Genomic DNA, 23,956 nt, shown 5'->3' on the forward strand with positions numbered 1-23,956 from the left:
AGCTACACGCGAGGGAGAGAATAGTGCCGACCTGGCGTAAGATAGATTTTTTTTACTCCGCGTATGTTGTGCTTAAAAACCGTGTATCATTTTCTTGAATGTAATAAAGTCCATAATTAGATTATTATTATTATTCTGCTTCTAGCTATTCTATTCGATTCATTTTTTTCGGAATTTTATTTTACAGAAAATTAACATGGTTGTAACAATTCAGGTTAAAGTAAGTAAAAAAAATGTTTGATTTTGTTCTTTTAGGATTTTTGAAATTTCTGAATAAATTTTCTTTTTATACATGTTTGTTTCCTTTTACACAATTTTAAAACAAAGGCTAAAAATTTTCTGGAGCAGCACCCCCATTAATTTTAGATAAGAGCCGCCACTGCAACGTACCATATAATATTCAGTTGATTACAGCGGTATCCGCGATCTAGTATTCAAATTCGTATAAAAGTAACTGCCTTTACTAGGACTTACTTTGATACAGATATTATTGGGATGACCAGGGCAAATATAAAAGATCACGTTGATAACAGTAATGTAATAGTTAAACTGGATAACTTTATCAGTTTAGCACCAGAAAAAGTAAGTTTAATACGAGTAAATAACTGTGACTAATGTCAAAGGTGCAAGTATGTAAAAGAATTAGAAGTATTTATTAATGGTAGCCGCGTTTGAATTATCGTAAATAATTATAGTAAACACTAAAAGGGGAGGTACTCCACTGTTTATAATTTTGACGAATAAAAGCTTCATAGAAAAATTAAAATTGATATCTATTATTTGAAAACTATATCTATTTGAGTATTATATGATCCACTAGACGTAGGCTACTTCCCCCTCGACCGTTGTTCCCGCTGCTGGGAATATATCCTCCATCGTAAGCGTCTTACTTGTTTTCCGAATGATAAAATAAAAAAAATGCCGACCAAAGATCACAGACGCAGTTCTCAACACGTTGTATACTTACACTAAAACTAATCTAATGACATTGGTTACGCTGTCAACTGGCATTACATTATAATACTTGATTTAAAGTTACATTTGATAAGATTTATATTCATTAGTTCATGCAACCTACCTGTATACCCGATAGCGAATAAAGTCGCTAAACTTAAAATACTATAGAGCACAACTAATAGAAGGAACATTAATATTAGAACACAATCCTAAACAACATGAAACATGTTTTGATCTTTGGGAGGGAAGCGTCCAGTGTTGTCAAATGTAAATTTTCAACGTGATACATTCCACAATGAATGCAATAACCCGAACACTAAATTCACTGTAGACATGAAGGCATCAACCTCTACTTTAATATACTGCTAGTTATATTTATATTTTACCTGAAATAAACATTGTTTAAGTGGTCTGTTGGCTAAGCTCTGTTTTAAAAAGGTTTGCTCAATGTAAAAATAAAATAGATGCGACTGGTATTTTTTTTTTCATTTTACTACACTATCTAATTAAATTCATTTTATAGAAAATGTTATTTTCAATTACATAAATTTTTAATAAATGGAAAGGTAACCTTACAAATTTTGTTTTATATTTTTGGGATATTGCCATAACTGTGGTGGCAAAACTTATCAGCTGTACGAATTGGTGAACTTATATGATTAACCTCATTTTGAGAAAAATTGGAAATTTTGTTGAGTAAAAATGGCTGTTGTGAAAGACAGTGCATTGCTTGCAAATAAATTTCGTGGTTGTTTGGTTGGTGCCTTGCTTGGTGATTGTTTGGGGGCACCGTATGAAGGTGAATATAATATCTCAAAAGTAGTGTTACAAAAATATTTTGATAAATTAGAAGGGCCGTATTTTGCAAGTAAGTATTTAAATTTCATTTTAAGTTATTTTTAACTTTAGATGCTAGTGTTAATTACATTTTTTGCTTATCCTATGAACTTCAAGTTTTCTTTATTCTCTTCCATTTAACCTAATAAATTATGTTTTTATAGATTAAGCTTTTTATAATAAATAATTTAAAAAGATAGTTTCATTACTATGATAACAGCAGAATGACTTGTGTAGCTCAGTAGGTTCAGAAATTTAAGCCCTGGAAATGTTTAATTTTTCATAAAAATCTACTTTCTGTTGCTATGTTGCCTATGGTCCCTAGGGGTTAAGTTAGGTTAGCTTTGTAGAGCAGGGTATGTACAAAAACAATCACTTACTTACTGTTGTATAAATCCAATACTGTCATCAAAAAATACTGTCACATTCTCGTCAAACTGAACATCCAAATAGGTACTCTGCCAAATAGCCTTCCATATGCTCATTCTTGCCAAATAGTGCTACAGAATACTTCACACTACGCCACCTGCTCACTATTGTTTGTGTGTGTGTAGAAAGTTTTTCATTATTTAATATTTGTTGATTTTTTTGGAAATCATCTTCACTCTCCACTGTACACACAAATTCTAATGAATGATTCACACGAAGATGTTTAAAACCTCATCGTTCAAACAGTTGTATGCCTTCAAGCAATCTAAAATTATGGTTATTCCTGCCAAAATTTTTTTCTTAACCATTAACTGAGAAACCTTGCTTCTTTCATTAATGTGTACTAGGAAAAACTTTGAGCTGTTAACACGCTGAACACCTCTAAACACACACTGTCTCTCCACTCCTCGACCTTTATTATACTTCCTTTTCCCAAAATTTGACTCATCAATTTCGATCACTTCGCCTACTCCACCTATTTGTTCAGAATTTCTAAGCACACTTTCAGTGCATATCTCACTACAATAGTTGTTGTAGTCCACTACTGTGTTTTGGCTAAATTTCAGTTTGTGGCTGAATAAAGTCTCCCTATCCTTTTGAATTTTACACCAGTATACCACAAATGGTAACATTTTCACGGATAACTTGTTTTTTTTTTTTTAAGTTTCCTTCATAGCAGATTTCTGTCAATGACACTTAACTCCATTAACATGGTGTTCATATCGAAATAGAACTTTTCCTCCATTTTTTTATTTTTAAGTCTTTATCACATTTTCCACACTGTCTTCAAATTTAATAATCCATTTGTCTTCTCAAATTCTAATAACTTTGCTTTGTTCCCAACATAAATACATATAAAGTTGTAAATAGAAATATCACATTCGATACACGTGCCTGCCATTATTCTACTTGGGTAACTACTTGAATCATATTCATTCTCCCTTAAGTACGCTTCCGCTTAGTGCATGTAGTCCCAACAATATTATGTATTGATCAGTTTTACAGAGTGTATTTTTATTTAATACCTCTTCCAAATTGCATTAATAACCATTACTCTTTAATTTCTTCAACACTTCTTTTCTGTAAATTTTTTAATATTTACCTAGTTTTGGACCTACTCTGCTATATATAACACCAGCAGAATAATTAGTGTGTGGATGAGCAAGATTGTAAACATATATATCTGTAGTTTTAAATTAAACTTCATAAAGTTATATTCTGGTGAAGATTTTATTTCCTGAAGAAAAGAAAGACAACCCTTCTGTGATAGTGAATTTTGTTTTTATTGTTGACATTTCATGTAACTTAACACGAAATTGAATACTGTCTGAAAAACAATCGTGCTCATTACAACAGGACAAAATAGAATAAAAAATTGTGCCTTTAACCAGATTACCATTATAAAGAATATTCTTTTGTATGTTGGATAAAAAATAATGAAAAAAATGTTTTTACAAAAATCGTTGTAATATATTTATATATAATAATACTTTTAACTCCAAGCCTGTATTTAATTTTTAAGTTACTATTTAACTACTGATTGGTTCATATATACTGTATTTTCTTTTTATATTATATATATATATGTGACATTTAAAGTGGCAGTTAAATTATTAATAGCAAACTGAAAGTAAGTACGTAACACTCAAGTTCTGCTGGATGTTCTTAATTATTCTATAAGCTTCATCTGTACATGAAGCATTTACTATACTGTAAATGTCAGTTTCTGTAAATAATGAAATATATGGAAGACATTTAATTTGATTGATTTATAATATTTTATCACTGAAATATGAAACCTTTCCATTGGCAAAGAAATCCTTTCTATGCTATTACAACACAGAAAGGCTGGTTAAAACTTTTTGCTGTGGCATGCCCTGGTGTTTCTGTTTAAAACTTAAGTATCAAAACAAAGTAAGATTTATTTTAGTTTTCTTAAAGAAATGTTATTGTTGGTTATTATTGCCCTGAAAAGTGGAAAGATCATTTTTACTTAAAAAAAAACCCTTTTTTTGGTTTACTTTAATTGATACCCCCATATAAACCAGATAAAAAACTTTTATTGTTGTATTCAAACTGTAGTTCAATATTGTCATTTTTATAATAATTTACAGTGGGTTGTTTTTGTCTTACGATATAATAAAAAATCAGATGTGGACAACACATGACTTCCTTGTATGCCTATTAAATTACATATACACATTTTTTTTAAATGAAAAGTACATAAAATTTTATTTCATTAAAAACTTATGATATTTTTACATATCCTTTTTTTTGTGTTATTATTTAATTATTATTTATCATACAACTTTTTTTACAATGAGGTTAATAATTATTAATAAATCAGTATATTTAAATTTAAAAAAAGGAGATAAAGTCAGATTTGAACCGATGTGCCTTCCTTGGTAAGATCCAAATATTTCATTAATTAAAATTTTATTTGACTATAACTCTAGAACTGAAGGAATTAAATACCACTTATGATATGTCTTTGAAAAGCTCTCAATGAGGGCTAATTACTGCAGTTATGAAAAAGTCCAAAATCCAATTTCTTTTTGGATTTTGGGCTTTTTTTGGCCACTTTTGGTTCGGTTGATTGCAATCAAAAGGGGAGATGCAAAACTAGTTGTAACAGCAGTCCTAAATCCAAAATTTCAACATTCTATAACTAATCGGTTTTGAGTTATGCGAGTTACATACATACAGATGTCACGCTGAAAGTAGTCAAAATGAATTCAGGAATGATCAAATTGGATATTTTTGTTGAAATCTGAAAACCAAAATTTTTCTCAATCACAATACTTCCTTTACTTTGTACATGGAAGTAAATTACGATAAGAATGAAAATAAAAAAGAATCACTTGTAGGTGAGCATATTTTGATAAAGAGCAGTTCAAATTAATAATTTAGAAAAAACTAGGGACTAGTTTCTTCTCCTAGGAGAACTACTAATAGTTCTACTAGTAACTACTTCCTTCCTTCTCACTAGACATTAATGTTCACTTATGTATTCCTTCTCCTAGGAGAAGGAACCAGGTCCTAGTTTTTTCTTGTAGGAGAGGAATTTGCTATAGAAATTTACGTTTCACATGTTCACAATTTACTCAAGCTACACATTTCTTCCAACACTGAACCAGGTTTCTTGTTCCTTCAATGAAGAATGCTGATGATGATTCCTTGATCCCTTGCCTTACTACATTCATCAGTTTATTCGTTCATGGTGAAATTAATAACCTTAATATCTCTCTTTTATTGCAAAAAGAAGTGAACAATCACAAGGTGCCAAATCTGGTGAGTACAGAGGGAGTGGAATAGATTTAAATTTCAACCTCACAAGAGCCTCGGCAGTTGCACACTGTGTGTATGTGTGTGTGTGTGTATGTGTGTGTGTGTGTGTGTGTGTGCACGCGCATGCGCATGCGCATGTTTGGTCAAGCAGTATTGTGTGGCAGAATTATCAGCTCCAAGAATTTTTAAACTCAACACACTTCTTATAAGGTATTTTAATATTTCTATGTATCGCATAGAATTTACACTCCACCCAGCTTCCTTGCATACAATTGTTAGAAATCTCAGAACGTTGTCAAGAGAATCTTTTGTACACAAGGTTGTGTTTTGAATTTTTTATTGTGGTTAACCATAGAGATCAGTATTCCATGATTCATAATATCAGTCTTCTGATTCATAATAATGCTATCAAGTTTCATCTCCAATCAGTATTGCAAAGTAAGTGATTTCCCTTGTTATAATAACATTTTAGAAGCTGTTCAGAACATTCTTTTCGTTGTTGTTAGTTCTTTACAGTAGCAAATTGTAAGTTATGATATCCACTATGAACAAATTTTACTGAATTCATTTGTGCAGTAATATGTCCTGCTTGTTCTATTGATATGCCTGTCTGGGTGGCAACGCGTTGTTGTGTGATACGATGGCCATTTTGAATCATTTCATTCATCTTCTTTTGGTGCTTCTTATCAATCAAAGAAATTGATCCACCATTGCGAGATTCAACCTTAATATTCATTTTAACGTCTTTTGATGCCTAAAATTTTATTGCATATTTACTTATAATGCTTTGATTAAGAATTTTCTCACCATAAATTATTTTTAGGTGATGATGTTTGCCACTAGCTTTCACCTTTTGCATTATTAATAATTCAATCATTGCACTTTGTTTTAGACACTTATATATAGTAGACATACCCGACTTGATAACAGTTGATCAAAAAATGAGAGGTCGTGAAAGAACAAGTTCTGGAATGTTAGTAGTAGGGAACTGATACTACAAGATGTCACTTCGTGTGGCATTTTGTTCTTCTCTTACATTCCAAGCATTATATTTCAGCCGTTCATCATAGTAGTAGATATAAGGAACTGACCTGGTTGGCATGGTGCATTTTCAAAACTAAAAAACTTTCTTTTACTTTTTTGTAGGTTGAAAACGTTTTTATAAATAATGAGGTAAATAAGGTATTCATATTTTGCCAGTTTAGGGGAAGAAGATATCCTAGTATTAAATTTCTTACCTGACTCTTAAGGTAGGAAATGTTTTAAATAACAGTGGTTTAATTCGTAAACTAACTACAATAAACATTACAAGATTTGGTTATGCAGCAAAATGAATTTTGAGTATACTAAGATGAAGTTCCATCTTCACTGTTTCCAAAACCCCTTTTTGACCCTCTGTACGATGTAAAATAAGAATGCTACAGCTCTTAGAAAAAGTGAAGTGGCTGTTTTTACCTGTTGACGAGTTAGAAAATAGTCTATTGTTCAAGAAACATTTTTTTTTAAATATAAAAAATATTTTTTGATCACTACTATTTGGGTAGTTATCGTATACCAAATATCATCAAAATAAAAAATAGTGATGCAATAAAATTTTTGAAAATTTGTAGAATTAAAATGGAATACCTCAGCATTGTTGTATGATAGCAGTAATACGGTACCACTAATTTTATTTTTGGCTTTATTTTCTTCATTGAAGAGACAAACACATCATTGAACCATTTAGTAAAATTTTCAACATCCATCCAAGCATTTGTTGGGTGTAAGTAATTAACTGAAAAAATTTTTCAGATTAATGCTTTTGAAAATTGGGTTTCTTGAATTTTCTTATAACAGTTAATTTTAATCTGTGGGAACCTTTTGCATTTGCTTACGTCATAATTGTCACACATTCTTTATTAACTTGGAACTCAGAAGCAGATTTTTCATTTCTGAACAATTAAATGTTTTTTGGAAGAGCTCTTCAGTTAAGCCCGGTCTCTTCTACGCTGTAGATTGATTTAATATTATATCCCTTTTCTGTTATAATAAGCAAAAATTGTTTCTTAAAATTATTGGCAATTTAAAAATTATCAGAAAGTTTTTCGCTTGAAATATCTAGCTGATATATACCATGTCTCGATTTGAATTCTTGCAACAGCCTGTCGCAGTTTTAAAGTGTGGTTCGATTATATAAATAAAAATAATCTTAGCTTAGAAATTAAATTAATTGACAAAAGACTGCTTCTAGCGGGAGAGAGTCACTGTGCGCAGCCGTCCGGTGCACTACTATTGGTCCGCTCTGCACCAATAGCAGCTAGAATAAAAATTTGAGCACATACGACAAACAAGCAATCCCTCTCACAATGCTTTTTTATGAGAAAGATATAATATTTTTTGTTTATTTAATTCAATGATTCTTACTAAAGCGCGTGCGCATACCGTACTTTATTCACGCGGATGTGATGGTACTAGCAGCCACTTTAAATATTTTGTTACACTTTCTGTGACGTCACTACATAGACGACTACAGAAACTGTATGTCAGTGATACACTAGTGTTCCTTGTGGTGAGGGGGTACTTTTGACGCACTATACCCACTTAGCCATTTATTTAGAGAATTTTTTGGGGTGGGGGTGCGATTTTGCAAAATTCTTTGTTGCAAAATATTATTTTTTAATTGTTAACTAATGTTCCTAAGAAAAATAAGTACTTAATTGGGCAAAATCTTGAGATACTGAGGGTGATTTTGCTCTACAGCCTCACTCCCTTGATCTATAAGTTGAAAATTTAATGGCTTCAGTGCCTCATATATAGAAATAATCTGACAAAGTTTGGTCAAAATCGGTTCAGTAGTTCTGGAGATATAAAGTGATTTAAGGATAATACCGAACATTCATATATACGGACATCCGGAAAATTTCCACCTGGTTTTTGGGTTCCTTAGTTGTCAAAACATGAAGAAAACCACATACGCCCAAATTGGACCGATTACAATACTTTCCCTTCAAAGGCTATAGCGCTAGACGGGATAGTAAAAATGATGACATTGAAAAAAGCATGATATGTTTTTTGGAGCTAATTACACTGGGAAACAAAAAGGACTTTGTTTTTGTCTCAGGAAGAAAAATATGTGATTTTGATAGTATTTTTTTTCCTGAATTCAAATATGATATCGGGTTTTCCCCAATCACGCAAGGTTTCTGAGAGACAGGCATTTATAATTTCAAACATTTTAATACATTTTGCATTCTTTTAACTACACAATATGCAAACATTTGACTCGCCTAAAAAGTAAGAAATGACAATTTTCTTACTTTTATCTTACACAGGCTATATTTTGCCTGTGGAGCATCCCTCTTGATGGTCCAACAATAATCTGCCAGCATATTAGGATTCCATTTGCCTCGATACCTCTTTTCCGTAGCTGAAATCTTCTGATGAATGTGCTCCCCATGTTCATCACTCACTGTGCCAAAATTTTCCAGGAAGAATTCAGGTGCAAGTGCAGGAAGTGTTTTTTAAGGATATATTACAACCAAAATTTTTATAAGATATTATAAGATCGGTGACAGTATCACAGTAACTTTCTTCCTTAGGATTTCCCAAAAAACTCTGAGTAACATTTTTGAATGCTTGCCAAGCTGCTCTGTCCAGTGGATTGAATATTTCCTCAAACTTTTCATCATGCATTAGTGATTGTATTTGTGGACCCACAAATATTCATTCTTTAATTTTTGCATCACTAATTTTAGGAAACTTCTGTTTTAAGTATGAAACCAGGAGTATTGCCCATAGCCTTGATGAAATTCCACATTAATCGTCGTTTCATATGTTACGGAGGTAGATACACATTTTTCATGATTTTCATGTTTAATCACCAGTGATGATTCTGTCTAAGATGTCCCCTTCATTACCATAGCGACCCAAATGTTTTTGGCAGATATCCAAGTGTGTTTGTTTATGCAACTGTGTGAGTTGTTTTGGGACCCATCTTGCACAGACTTTATGAAACCCGTGTGGATGATTTCGTAAGCAGAACCGTGATTATTTTGCAGACGATGTGCCACTTCATCAACAGTTACTCGTCTGTCTAAGAAAATCATTTCACGTGCACGCTCAATGTTTTCCTCATTTGTGGCCGTAAACGGTCGTCCGGCTCCTTCGTCGTGCGTAGCACTTGTGCGACCGTTTTTGAATTTTTTAATCCATTCGTAGACACTCCGTTGCGGCAACACACTGTTCCCGTTCTGTACCAAAAGTCTTCGATGAATTTCGGCCCCTGATACACCTTCCAACCACAAAAAACGGATCACTGAACATTGCTCTTCTTTGGTGCAAACAGAAAGCAGAGAAGCCATGGTTAACGGAAGGCAACGATAATGGAACTAACCTAGCAGTACCAAATCTGCACAGAGATAACAAGTAAACCACGCATGCGTCATCTACGCAACACGACAGTACTACCAACATAAACAAAAATACTTGTGTTAATAGAATTTTGATAGCCTACTTGTTAATGGGTCCATCTTAAAAAGGTTAAGAAATGGCTTAAATATATAATTAAATAGTACATTGTAATCTAGCTGTGCTGTTTATATAGTATGTTTTTTTTTTCAAATTTAGTATGTGAATGTCATATTTAAATTTTGTTGATGTGGTTTTTTGCCTCTAATTTTTCATTTTGTGTTATGTTTGACTTATTTCTATAAAGTGATTTGGAAAATATAATTCTATTAAATGTAGCAAATGTAACCTTGTTTGAAAGTAAATGTGAATTCAGTTTTCCTCTGATGAAGTATTTCATTTAGTTCTGTATGAGCATTCATATGATCTTGGGTCACTATATTTGTCTGCCTGGGTTTTGCTAGTTTTCTCCATGATCTTGTGTTTAATTTTGTTTGTGGTTTGAAAACAATATAGTAGAATTCTTTCTTGAAAATACTGGGAATTTTGTATTATTGCCGATAGATGTGTATTAGCTTTACATTGTTACTCAGTGACAGAAAGTACATTCATCCATTTATAACATTTTTTTGTGGTAAATAGATTTAGTACATGCTGTTTCTGACAATTTACTTGAGTTAAAAATAGTTGATTCATTTAATTAAATTTGTTGATAGCAATATTTATATTATTTTTAATTATTGTTATTAGAACATAAAGTATTATTTATATTGCTATTATTAAATTTAGTTAATATGTATTTATGTAATATACAAAAGAATGTATAATAATAGATTTTAGTCTTATATAATACATATTTTCTTACACATACTATTATCCCTGCTGAGAAGGAGGAGGACAAGCTGAAAGTTCAGTTGATACTTCCACATGCCACATAATCTGGAGATGAGATTTTTCCTTTAGCGACCATCTCAGATGGTCTTTTTATCTCTGAAGTAAAGGCATTTTTATTAGCTTTTTATTGGTTTAGGTTGATACTAAAATTGTTGAAAACTAATGTCTTCCTCCCATATGGGTAAAACTACTCTGAACTCTAGGGATTGTGATCAGTATGGGCGGGTACTCACTGTCTGAGGGTGTCTCCAGATTTATTTGGGTGATGGGGTTCATTGTCTTATATTGACTTTCTTTCAAGGGTAGGTCATCCTTCTTACCGCCCAACTATATTTTCTTGCCTAGTTTCAGTGTTGTGGTTGTAGTTCTAACGTATTAGGCCAGGAAATCAGTGAATCCTTCACTTAATCTGTTTTTATGCTTATAGACTGACTCAGGTATTGTGTTTTATTTCTCTGATTTCACTGGTGGCTGTGCGTGCAGTAAGCCTAACATGTGATATGCTGATCAAGAGAAATAAATTTTTCATTAATTTTTAAAATACAAATATATAGTTGTAATATGTTTTATATTAGGTTTAATTTGGTGTGCAGTATTTTTAGTTTTTAAAATTAATATTGTTTTTGTTTTGAGTTAATCCATTTTCTTGAATTTGCTAATCCATATATAATTTAGACTTGTAAAATTTATTTAGCTTTTTACATATCTTTTAAATGCATTAATTTTGTCTGTTTTTAGGCCCAGTAAAACCTTACACAGATGATACAGCTATGACTAAATGTGTAGCAGAATCACTAATTGCCAAAGGTGGCATGGATCAAAAAGATTTAGCCGATAGGTAATTCAGTTTTATTTACTATTGATCTTATCTGATTTGATAATTTTTTTTATTAGCGCATAATTATTTTCTATCACCATAGTAGACAAGATAAGCCGTTCCTGGGCCAAGGTCAACCGGTTCTGGGACAAGGTCAAAGAACAAGGTCACATCAGGTTCTGAGACAAGGTCACGGCAACACCGCAAACGATTTGGCAAACATCGCAATAGATTTGACAACGTCGTCACATAATAATACGTTGTTTATTTCGCGCGTTTTTGCAGGAAAAAATAATTGTTATAATTTTATTTTCCTGTTTACCAAGAAAACACTGCATTTGACAACGTCGTTGCATAATAATAATACGTTGTTTATTTCGCGCGGTTTTGCAGGAAAAAATAATTGTTCTAATTTTATTTTACTGTTTACCAAGAAAAATAATAATAGTTTTAATTTTAAAGAGATATGGCAACACCTCAAATGATTTGACAACACCGCAACAAAAGATTTGGCAACACTGCGCCTTGCATCATCTTATTTTACAAAGGTAAGCGACTTTTTATTATGAAAAAAATTGTTTAAATCTAAATATTCTTTAATAAAATTGTGTGTAGTATGTGAATAAATATTGTGTTTAGCACGTGAATAAATATTTATATATTCGTTTCATTTACAGATTAAATTAAATTAATATATTCTTTTCTTTTTCAGATTAAATTTTAAATTATACTCTTTACGGTGGTATCTTGCATCATCTTATTACAAAGGTAAGCGCAACCTTTCATTATGAAAATAGTTTAAATGTAAATAAATGTGTAAATATTCTTTTTTTATAAATATAAACCTTTAATTATGAAAATAGTTTAATAATTACACAATGTATTCACCAAAATAAATAATTATAAAAAAACTTTCATTATTAACTACTATTCCAGAATAATTTCAGATTAATTGGTATTAGTTAATATTTTTGTTTTATTCTTATGAAATAGTAATATATTATCGTTATTTCTTTTTTAGATTAATTCAATTTAAAAAAACGAAAAGATTGGATAATATACCTTATAAAGGTAAGTAATCAAGTGTATACAAAAAAGAAATCAATTTACCGTAACTAATATGTACACAGATGGTGTTGCTGTTGGTGATGATAATGAAGTATGTGTTGATTGTGCTGGTATTGGTTCTGAGTATTAAACCGTGTGGGATTTAGCTCCTGATGATAGTTCTAATTTAGACAGTTTATTCGATGCTTGTGAATAATATTTTCCTGATTACTTAGTAGAAATGGTTTGGATTCAGATTCCGAGTTAGAAAAATGTGAAATGGATATAGATGTACCTTATGCAATTAGAGTGATAACAGAAAATCCCATTCCATTTTCGCAGATATTTCATCCGCTGCACCTTAACGGATGGAGTGGGATTATTTATTATTAAATAGTAAATATTTAAGTTTGTATTGTCGTGAAGAGATTTGCAGATTTGAGGTGCGAGCGTTAACTGCGTTCCACTGGCGAATAGCAGGTATTACACCGCACCATTTTGTCTATGCTATTGCGTCTAAAATGCAGAGCATAATTTGCGAACTAGAGGCGGTCGTGAATAGAACCCATGAACTGATAAATGAATGTTTTGTTGTCGCAAATATTAACAGATTTACTGTTACTACCGTTGTTGTGACGTGTATTGTGACGGCGATAAAATCCCACCATATTCCAGTAAATGTAAGACAAATTTTTTCGGAGATAGGATTTATTATTCCTATTTCTAAAAATGAATTCAAAAGATGTTTCATAGAACATATCCCGGCAGTGGACAAGAAACAGTTCGACGAAGCCGATGTAGATTTACTGCGGTTTATTATGAAGCCGCAGAAAGGAACAAAACGGACCTTGAAAGAGGTCTTACTCGGAGAAGAGTATGAAAAAAGATCTCCTCAATCGTATGAACAATATATTCGCGTTTTATTAGATGAAACGCAAATTGATCTAACGACATGTCTTACCGCGGGTGATTAATTAAAATTGAATTATTTAAAACCCCTGATATCGAAGGTAAAGATTGGAAAGAGCGGTTTGGGAAGGCTCTTAACCGTGCTGTTCTTGTCGTTAACGAAGGAAGTCCGGTTCTTATCACATTCGATGACCTGATGTTGCAGGCCGTTGAAAAAGTAAAAAATTACGACGGTGCTAAACGAATCGTGAGGAAGATAAGCGCGAAGCCGTTTTCCGAGTGAATCTCTTCTAGTTGTCTGTGTAGTTGGTAGTGGTGTAGTAATAGTTGTTTGTTTCTTTTCGGTTTTTAGGCATGGCAAATTCAAATAGTTGCAAGCGTATCCGATTAATGCAAATAGGAAGAACGGACCGATTTCAGTTGATAGAAAATGCGTTTGCTTGCAATCTCCAAACGTACTATAAAAATACCGATAGAAATGCAAAAGACATTTGGAATTTCTTAGAGAATTTAAAAAGTGATATGATTCAATTATTGTCTGAAGTAGTAACAGCGGTAGGTCCAATTAAATTTAATGTACTACTAGAGTGCACGTACGGTAAAGAGTTATTGAATGAGACCAAAGATATTTGTTTTAAGACAAAAACGTAGAGTTGCTCAATTTAAATAGCGTATCAGAACTTATCGATAATGCTATTTGACGAATTATTGTTGAAGAAGCCGTTTTTGAGGGGAAAGGGAGCGGGTGTGGACAATGGTGTTTATCGATGGTATTCTGATAAGAATTAATAAAAATACCAACCTTTGCGTAGTACTTCGTATCTCCCATTACCGAAAGAAATATATAGGCGAAAGGCGGTTATAAATATTAAAAATAATGATGATTACTGCTTTAAATGGGCTATTCTTTGTAAATACGTGGAAGGCCCGCATCGGGAAAGGGTAGACGAAAGATATAGAAGACTGATGAATCGGTACGACTTTAGTATGATAAGTTTTCCTACATTATTACGTGAAATACGTTACCCTGAAAAGAAAAATAACGTTTCTGTGAACGTTTACTCGTTAGACGATCAGAAACAAGTTTTTCCTGTTAAGGTATGCGACAGTGAGTTAGAAGACCATTTTGATTTGCTTTTGTAAAAGCAGAATGATACTAGTCATTATTGTTATGTATCAGATTTTTTCCGTTTAGTTTCTAGCCAAATAAGTAAACATGGACATAAAATAGTAATTTGTAAGCGATGTTTTACACATAAACATGATTCTGAAAGCGAACGCAAGATGGCAACTCACTTGGAATTATGTAAAAAAACAGAATCCGTTAAAGCTGTAGTTCCTGAGACAGAAAACGGATTAACACCGATTTAAAAATTTAAAAATTATCACCATAAATTTCCCGCTCCTATTTTTGTTTATGCGGACATTGAATATATTTTAAAACCGGTTCATACCTGTTTACCATCACCAAAATGTTCGTTCACTGCAGAATCCGAATTACATATTCCAATGAGTTACTGTCTGTATTTGTATTCGATGAAACCGTACCATCTGCAATTAAAGATCTAGTTCCCAATCCGCTTATCCTTTAAAGAGGTCCGAATGCGGCTGAGAGGTCTATGAAATGTCTTACAGACATAGTTAAAAAAATTGCCCGTGCAATCTATAGGAATATTAGTCTTATTATGACAGATGAAGATATGAACGCTTTTCAGTCGGCTAAATTTTGCCAAATGTGTGAAAAATAATTTACACGAGACTTACCACCGCATCGTGACCACTGTCACCTTACTGGCAGATATCTTACTGCATTATGTCGAAAATGTAATATGATAAGACAAAATCGCATGAAAATTCCTGTATTCATTCATAATTCGTCTAATTATGATTCGCACTTAGACAGCTAGGTTACGATACGAAAAGTATTTATGCTGTACCAAACTCTGAAGAAAAATTTATCTCGTTTTCAAAAAGAATATCAAAAAATCTGACCATTCAATTCGTCGATTTGTTTCGATTTATGCGGGATAGTCTCGCGGGTCCGATTTCAAATCTACCCGTATCTAAATTGAATCATATCAGGAAATACTTTTCTAAAAATGAACTCCCGTTAGTAACGCGCAAAGGTGTATATTCTTATAAATATACCAGCTCTTGGTCTCTGTTAGACGAAACAGAGCTACCGTCTAAAGAAAGGTTTTATAGCAGTCTAACCGGCTCGAGTATAGATGATAAAGATTATGCTCATGCGAAAGCTATGTGAGATTATTTTAAATCCCAATACGATAACGGCGTTTTCACCCTTGGAGATTATAGTGATCTATATCTTAAATGCGATGTTTTGTTGTTAGCCGACGTATTTGAAAATTTTAGATCCTTGTGTCTTATGGAATATGGACTGGATTGCGCACATTATCCTACCGCAACAGATTTTTCGTTTGAGGCGATGTTGTAGAAAACGAAAGTAAATCTTGAACTGCTGTCCGATTATGATATGATTCTTTTCTTAGAAAAAGGAATTCGAGGCGGAATGTTGATGTGCGTTACGAAATACGCTTCTGCAAATAATCCTTATGTAAAAGACTGTTTCGATTCTTACTCCCCTCGGAAGTATCTTGCCTATATCGATGCCAATAACTTATACGGTTGGGCCATGAGTAGGTACTTACCTTTCAAAAATTGTATGTGGGTCTGCGATGATTTAAAAGATATTATCCTGAAAGACGTGTGTAGTATTCCTGAAGAATCCCGAATAGGATTCATTTTTGAGGTCAACGTTGAATACCCTGAAAGCCCGCTCTTAGATCACAACGAATTACTATTCCTCCCAGAGAATAAACCACCACCTTTTTCTAAACAATGCAAATTACTAGCTACTTTAGAGACGAAGAAAAATTATATCTGTCATTATAAAGTCTGGAAACAAGCCGTTTGTTACGGTTGAAAAGTAATTAAAGTGCACAGAATTCTCCAGTTTGAACAAGCAAGATGGTTGAAACCGTATATTGATCTAAATACGGCTAATAGGCAGGCTGCATCGAATGATTTTGAAAAGGATTTCTTTAAATTAATGAACAATGCGGTATTTGGAAAATGTATGGAAAACGAAAGAAAACGAATGAAGTTAGATTTAGTTTCGTGTCCGCGTCGTCTTTCCAAACTTATATGTAAACCTACATTCTTAAGACAGGATAATTTACGATGAAAATTTATGCGCTCTAAAGAGAAAATATATTTCAATTAACCGATTTACGTAGGTTTAGCCGTCTTAGATTTAAGCAAATCACTAATGTATCAATTTCATTACGATGTTATAAAATCAAAATATGTCTCGTACGTAAAGTAAATTAAATTATATATGGATACAGACAGTTTTTTTTATCAAATGGAAACTTGATTTTTATCGCGGCATGCAAAACGAAGATTTTATTCAGTATTTTGACACCTCAGATTATCCGTTAAATCACCCTCGTCATTTGCTTGCTAATAAAAAGCTTCTTGCTAAATTCAAGGATGAATGTAAAAGAGGCCGATTGTAGAAATCAGGTTTAAGAACGAAACTATACATTTAGAACGGCGGCTGGAAAGAAAAGAAAGCGAAAGGTCTTAAGAAAAATGTTAACGAAATTACCTTAGATGATTTATAAAGCCTGTTTGAAAGAGCACGCGTCAACCTTTTATTGAAAGATGAAAATGTTTCGATCTAAAGAACATATTCATACGGTTACGGTAAATAAATCAGCGTTTTGTAATTATGACGATAAAAGAATTGCAATTGATGAAATTAATACAATCGCTTACGGACATAAAAATACGCCATTGGAATTGAGCAACCTATTTGAAAATGACATGCTAAAAAAAGTGTAATATGTTATCATTCAATAACATCTATTTTGTTTCTTTTCAGTTTATAATGTTTTATTTTAAATCAAATTATAGTTTAACAAGACACAGAAGTTCTTTTTCACTAGTAGCATATTCTGTTATTTCATTGTATTTATTTTTTAGAAATAAAAGTTAAAACTATATTCGCTTTGTTATATTGGTTAAAAAAATGTATTTAAAATTTATATATATATTGTATTTTATTGTTTAAAAATAAAGTTAAAACTATATTCGCTTTGATATATTGAAAAAATGTATTTATTTTAATACAGCTAAATACCATATATATATATATATATATATATATATATATATATATATATATTGAAATAAATAAATATAATTATTAAATAAAATTTGGTCTCTTTTTCCTTTCTCAATTATTTTTTTAATATTGGGTTGGTTATTCACTTTACGGATAAAAAATGATGAAAGTAAATAAATAAAATACTGGTAGTTATGAATGTTATTTTAATTTTTTATTTTAAGTATTACAATCACATAACATGTTCAGAATAATATGAACAAAAAAAATCATCAGTTAAATTTTGTTTTTAGGATAAACATTGTACTTGGTGATGAACTCGATGAATTGTTTTAAAATGATATTGTTATAACACAGTAAACCGAATAATTCGTGATCTTTCTTTCCAAATCTAACAACTTTATTGTTGAACTCGTTAAACTCATTGTAGTTTCCGTTCTTAAAAAAATAAAGCAGTCCGTTGTTGAAACGAACCATGTATATCTGCCGGTATTCCTGGAAATAGATTAAAAACGAGGTCTGTTCTGGCTGCAGTGAAGGTGCATTCGTCTATCACTGACACTAGTCCTCGTTGTAGATCAGATACGTTTTTCCAGTATATGTGTTTACAATCCCGTTGATTTTACAGGATTGGACAATATTGAAGTGCGAACAAACATTCTTAGGATAACCTCCGATCAGTTGTTGCGTGTGAAGGTTAAACATGTACAACAGTTGGTCTGAAAATGGTAGTATTTCTCCATTCAGCCGCTGATAAATCGCGTCCACTCTTTGGAATGTGCCGGAAACCTCAACCGATCGATGATAGATAGAGGCCTGTAGCAGCTTTTGGTTTCATGTTTACCAACAGTGATGTCTATTATCAGTGATGTCTATTATCAGTGATGTCTGAAGTCTATTATCAGTGATGTCTATTATCCACAGCTGCTTCTTGAAGACTACGTAGAGTTTACCGTTGACTAACAAGTAGTGAATTTTATAGTTACTATCTTCGTTTATCGCACATACGTCGGTGATTACGGGGGTTGCGGAAGGTGTAGATGACGGTTTCTGAGTAGTATTCATCACAGCTATGCTGCTGCCGTAAAGCGACTGCACGGCTAGTATGTCGTCTTCGCTCAAGTTTGCTACTCGCCCATTTAGATATGGATACATGACCGCATCCTTATTGTAAGAGTGACGAATTCCTAAGGCATGTCCGATCTCGTGCAAAAACGTATGAAATAGACTGGTCTTGCCTTTGTCCTCTTTACCGTCAAGATCATAACTCCAATTCTCCTCTTCATCTATATGGATCTCTACGAGTGTGTTTACTGTATTGGGATAAACGCGTGTCCCAAGATACCACCAGGACCATCAAGTATATTCGGGCACCTGACTATCGTTTTTAGCATATGTGTGGGTGCCGTATTTGTCTGAAATGATGATATCATCTTCGTAGTAATTGTGAGTGAATGTCAGTTGGGTGTGCTTTGCCCATTATTCGAAGGCTATTCTCGCTAATTGCATCTTTTCAGCCGATGTCCGCTGGTAGTGCCATTTTATTTCCCGTTTTCTCCAAGCGATTCTAGATACCGCGTACAGAAAAAGGTCTGCTACGCCGCATCTGGAGGCGCGCATAAAGGCTTCAGTCTCGTTCAAGTTTCCATTTACAGGAAGATTGAAAGAATCTTGAAACAGCCTCACAGCGTCTGCTATCGCTTCTTCATTGGCCAGACTCGCGTTATCTCCTCTTTTTAGGAAACCATAGTTTAGCAGAAACTGATTTGGATCGAAGTTGTCTGCAGGGATAGTAACCACCGCTACAGAAACAAACCGATAATTAGTAGTACGATCATGTTTCCGCAGTTTTCGTTTGAAGAATGATCATACCGGTTCAATCGCAACCCCTTAAATATATATTTCTAATAGTTTAGAGGAAGGAGCGGTTAAATTATATCTAGAAATGAATGAAAAACAAGCCTTTTCTTTTTCATATAAATTTATTTTCTAAAAACTAAAACGACGTTACAAAAAGCTGTAACGACGTTACAATGTACTTACATATATATGTAAATGGAAAATATAATGTACAAACAGATTGACGATAAATTTTACATACAATAAATTTTTACAAAGATAACAAACTAAACTTTACTCCAGTCTTTGCCGGCTTCAGGAAACGGCTGACTGATCTTGATTTCTGGATCTTGCTGCAGGTAGGCAGATAGATCTTCGTACACCTTTGCAGGGACGTAATGGCCGTAATAGTCGATGATGAACGATTTAGGAAGATAGCGTGGGACTTCCTGTCCGGGACTGTTTAAACAACACTTTTTAACTTTTTCCATAGCGTTTCCCACCGCTTCTACGGTATTATAGAATTTGCTTTGCTCGCACCACCACATATGCAGCCATATAACTCTGTTCATAGCGCATTCATGATTTTCACCAAAAGGACAGGTTTTGTTCGTTTTACAATTGAGCATATTGATCGGAGGACAATCTTACCCATTAAAATCCATCACTGTAGCGTTTATCATTATTTAGTATATTTTTTAGCAAAATCGTTTTGTCTTCGCCTTTTGCATATATTGTAAACGTAGGCGCCAAATATTTTAGGACGAATGTTAGCCTTGAACATGAAACGAATCCTGAATTCCAACTATGACATTTCTTTTTGTATTTTTGATCTTGTAGCTTGAAACATTAAATCGTAGTAGTCGAAAGGCGGCTTAAATAAATATTGTTCGAATTGATTGCCGTCCAATGAAACAGTAGCCATTTCCTTGACATACACATCGTCGACGATGGTATCAGATAGGCGAAAACAACTAAAATCGACCACGAAGAATGACATGTCGAGTCTAAGAAATAATAATCTTATACTAATCAAGAAACACTTCTTACTGTTCCTGTTAAAGGAGTATACTGTATGACGTAGTCACTTATCATTAAACAATAGGCAGTCGTGTTATCGTGTTATGTTGACAGAAGTTTGGATCTCGATTTTTATTTCGACTGCGCCAGTTTTCAAGGTATCGCTCTGTTTTTAACAATCTATAAAAATCAGCGGTATAAAAGGGTATTTGGACGGAACTATTAATGTGCCTTCAGACTTCCTGTTGTAATAAGATCGATGAAAATTCTTAAACATTTCATAAAATATTAGCCGATCTCCTTGAATATTTTGATACGGATAGTATATCGAATTTAAATATAAACGTATATTGTTAACAGAAATGGAATCAAACTTAGAAGCGCTTTTAGTCGCATCTCCTTTTCTTGAAGTTTGAAATCCTACGATGATATAACGAGGGTTTTCCGCTTGCGTCGTTGTTTTACCGTCCATATAGTGTCTTTTCCGTTAGGCAGAGACGGATACTCGTACAGATTCTATCTGCGGAAAACCATAGAAATGGGTTCATCTCTATCAACGAGTCTGAGAAGCGATAACCTCCTTTCATCTGATACGTTCACGTACAGTATTTTCCATACGATTTTTACGATTCTTAATGCGAACGTTTTTCCAGTAGGAACAACTACTGCAGTATTATCGATGGAAGCCCGAAGCAAGACTAATTCTTTTTTTACGTTCAACAGTATTCGGTTGTAGTCCTCGAAGAAACCTAAGAGCATCCTTAGTGGTAACATAATGCTAAATCCTACCAGATTCCCCGCTGATATAACCGCCGTTATCTGATTGGATATCGTCTACGGCAGACGATGTCCAACCCGCCGTGAAAATTTCGTCTTTTCCGAATTCCTGAGCGAAATAGCGTTTTTCATTGTTGAAGTTATGCCTACATTTCTGACCCTATCGACTTCTTGTGCGGCTATTTCGTACCGGATTTCATCGAAAAGAAACGCGGCCAAATTGTTACATAATTTTAGCGTCGGATCTGCCGCTTCATTAGCGTCGCAGTACGACCCGTAGATGTGTAAGTAACTGTCGCACGGAAGCGTGTACACGTCTTGCTGAACGGAGATCCGTATCTCATCGTTGTTATTAAATGTTGCAGCCGTGTAAGGATAGTAGGTATGATATTCGTTACCCGTAATTGTGTCATCGAACACCGCGTTTACTGAATCGACATTAATTATCTGCCCGCTTATTGCGCTGCTGTAAGACTGTGAAACCTAAAGATTTGAGAAAACGCACGTTCTCTGGTGTTAAACGAATCGTTTAAGATTTACAGTCCGACTGTGTTGTCGCGGTTGCATGAGGAGATTTATATTCTACATCATCGAGAAAAATCAACCCCATCGTTCCTTCGTTTCAAATGCAGCCTCACGGTCACCTCTTCGTCGCCAAAATTTATTAGCTCTGATTTCTGGTCGCACACCCGTACGGATATATTTCGTATAGACTTGGTGTTCACCGGCAGGTAAATGACGCTGTGAGGTATTTCGACTATCTTATATCCTCGCCCGACGCTAGGAAAGAATTCGTGAATTCTTTATTAATATGACTTTCTTCTCCGTCTACGTATGATCCTCGGATGATGTTACAGTTTATACGTATCGCGTTTACAGTTGAAATACAGATCGGACTCTGAGATATGTGCAACGTGTTAGGGAGCAGGATGTTCACGTCAAATCCTAAAAGATTACGGATAGAATAGGGTTTTGTAAAATCGACTATTTCAGAGCAAAACAGTTGCGAATGCATCGTCGTAGGATCGACCGCGATGTTCAAAACACATTTCCGAGAGATTTTCTTACTGCGATGTTGCGGTTCATATTTACAATCGCCCTTCGAATTCATTAAACACGACAGATAGTTTCCTATGCTGCGTTGACGCGAATTATTCCGGTCTTCATCATTGTTAATCGTATTTGATTCCTCCGTGTTATCGACCTCGCAACCGGCGATCCCATGTTTCAGTTTCATACGCAAATCTCGTACATCCCCCGAAGTAGCGTTAACGTTTTACCGTCACCGTAATAAAACATGTTGTTTTTTCCTTTTTCTACGTTGGCGATGTTGTTGTAAGACATGAAATCGACGAGACCGATTTCCCACGCGGCATCGGCGAATTCTATCGACGGGAAGAAATTCGTAGACAACACGGACGATTTTCCGCTCAGACAGAACATATCAAAAACTTCAAACACAAATGTCCGCAGATGACTGAATCAAATCCCTGTCTGCGATATAAATTATAGTTGATTACAATGTCGTTTACGCCGTCGCCGGATCTGAGTAAACGCGTTAACTCTTTAGGCGGGCGTAGGTTTCCGTAACTATCGAAGTAAACCGCGTTTACACCTCGTTTTTTATAACACCCAATGCGTACCCGAATTGTTTACGCTGTCTAAATTCACTATCCCCGATTCGTAATTCTTTATTTTATCCGGTAGAGTGTCGCGCATGAAAACCCCTCTGAAATATGTTATATTCACTTTGCGTACAAGTTGTAGAAGCGCTATGTCAGTCAAAGGTTTATTCGGAAGGTTGCGCACTAATTTTAGCGCCTTTGCCACGATGTTGTCGACGACGATGACGACGTCGTTTTTTTACACCGCATCCGGTCTTTGGATGATATGGCTCCAGATAAACACCCTTCCCTTTTTTACTTATTGTTTTTCTCCGCACACCTCTGCTCGATGGTCTCTTTAGTTTTCCGCCGAACTTGCTTTTTAATTTCATAGCATTTGTTACCGCCCACGCGGCAGCTTTCTCACCAATACTGGAATCAGGTGCTGTCACACCATGCCAGGATCTTTCTGCTAATTCCTTATTGGCTTGAACTCTCCGAAGAGTATCGCTGTAAGCGTTATACGCTATATCGTGCATTTTACAGGCTTTATCGAGAGGGTTTATCCCTGAACCTTCTCTCCGCAATCTTTTCCTTATTTGGTTCCAGGTCCGCAGTATTGGTAACCCGGTATGTGAACTCCAAAAGGAAGCAAGTCTGCCGCTCGATTGAGGTACGGTTCCTACCGCTCGATTGAGTAGTGTTCCTGCAATACTTTTCGCGATCGAACTTACAAAACCGCCTCCTCTTTTCTTACTGGTTATTCGCTTGTTCGCTCTCCGCATTTTATAGCCGACTAAAAGTCTTCATATGATTCCTCCGTTTTTATATCTGATTCGTTTTCAGTCTTCTTATTAGTTCCTATGTTTCCCCCAGGGTCGTTCGCGATTTTACCAGTGAAAGAGATTTCTTCTTCATTTTTCTTCTCCATGTTGCAGATCTCGTAAGAGGTTTCTTCATTTTTCCTCATCATATTGACGACCTCGTCGAATTTTTTCTGGA

General features: G+C 34.1%; 2 protein-coding genes across 4 annotated transcripts in view; one reads left to right on the forward strand and one right to left on the reverse strand.

Moving 5' to 3' along the window:
• Window positions 1-1,206, reverse strand: part of LOC142325540 (uncharacterized) — a 39,775-nt gene extending 38,569 nt beyond the window's left edge. For both annotated transcript variants that reach the window (XM_075367416.1, XM_075367415.1), the window contains exon 1: window positions 1,079-1,206. The gene's annotated coding sequence lies outside the window, so the exon portion shown is untranslated. The remainder of the gene's footprint in view (window positions 1-1,078) is intronic.
• Window positions 1,207-1,563: 357 nt separating this feature from the next.
• Window positions 1,564-23,956, forward strand: part of LOC142325541 (ADP-ribosylhydrolase ARH3-like) — a 51,362-nt gene continuing 28,969 nt past the window's right edge. The window contains exons 1-2 of one of the 2 annotated variants that reach the window (XM_075367418.1): window positions 1,564-1,825; window positions 11,530-11,629. In XM_075367418.1, the coding sequence (XP_075223533.1) occupies window positions 1,660-1,825; window positions 11,530-11,629 (266 nt within the window). In that variant the 5' untranslated portion in view covers window positions 1,564-1,659. The remainder of the gene's footprint in view (window positions 1,826-11,529; window positions 11,630-23,956) is intronic. The other variant, XM_075367417.1, reaches the window with a different exon arrangement.

This window comes from Lycorma delicatula, chromosome 5 (assembly GCF_047948215.1).
Source record: "Lycorma delicatula isolate Av1 chromosome 5, ASM4794821v1, whole genome shotgun sequence".
Classification (NCBI taxonomy): domain Eukaryota; kingdom Metazoa; phylum Arthropoda; class Insecta; order Hemiptera; family Fulgoridae; genus Lycorma; species Lycorma delicatula.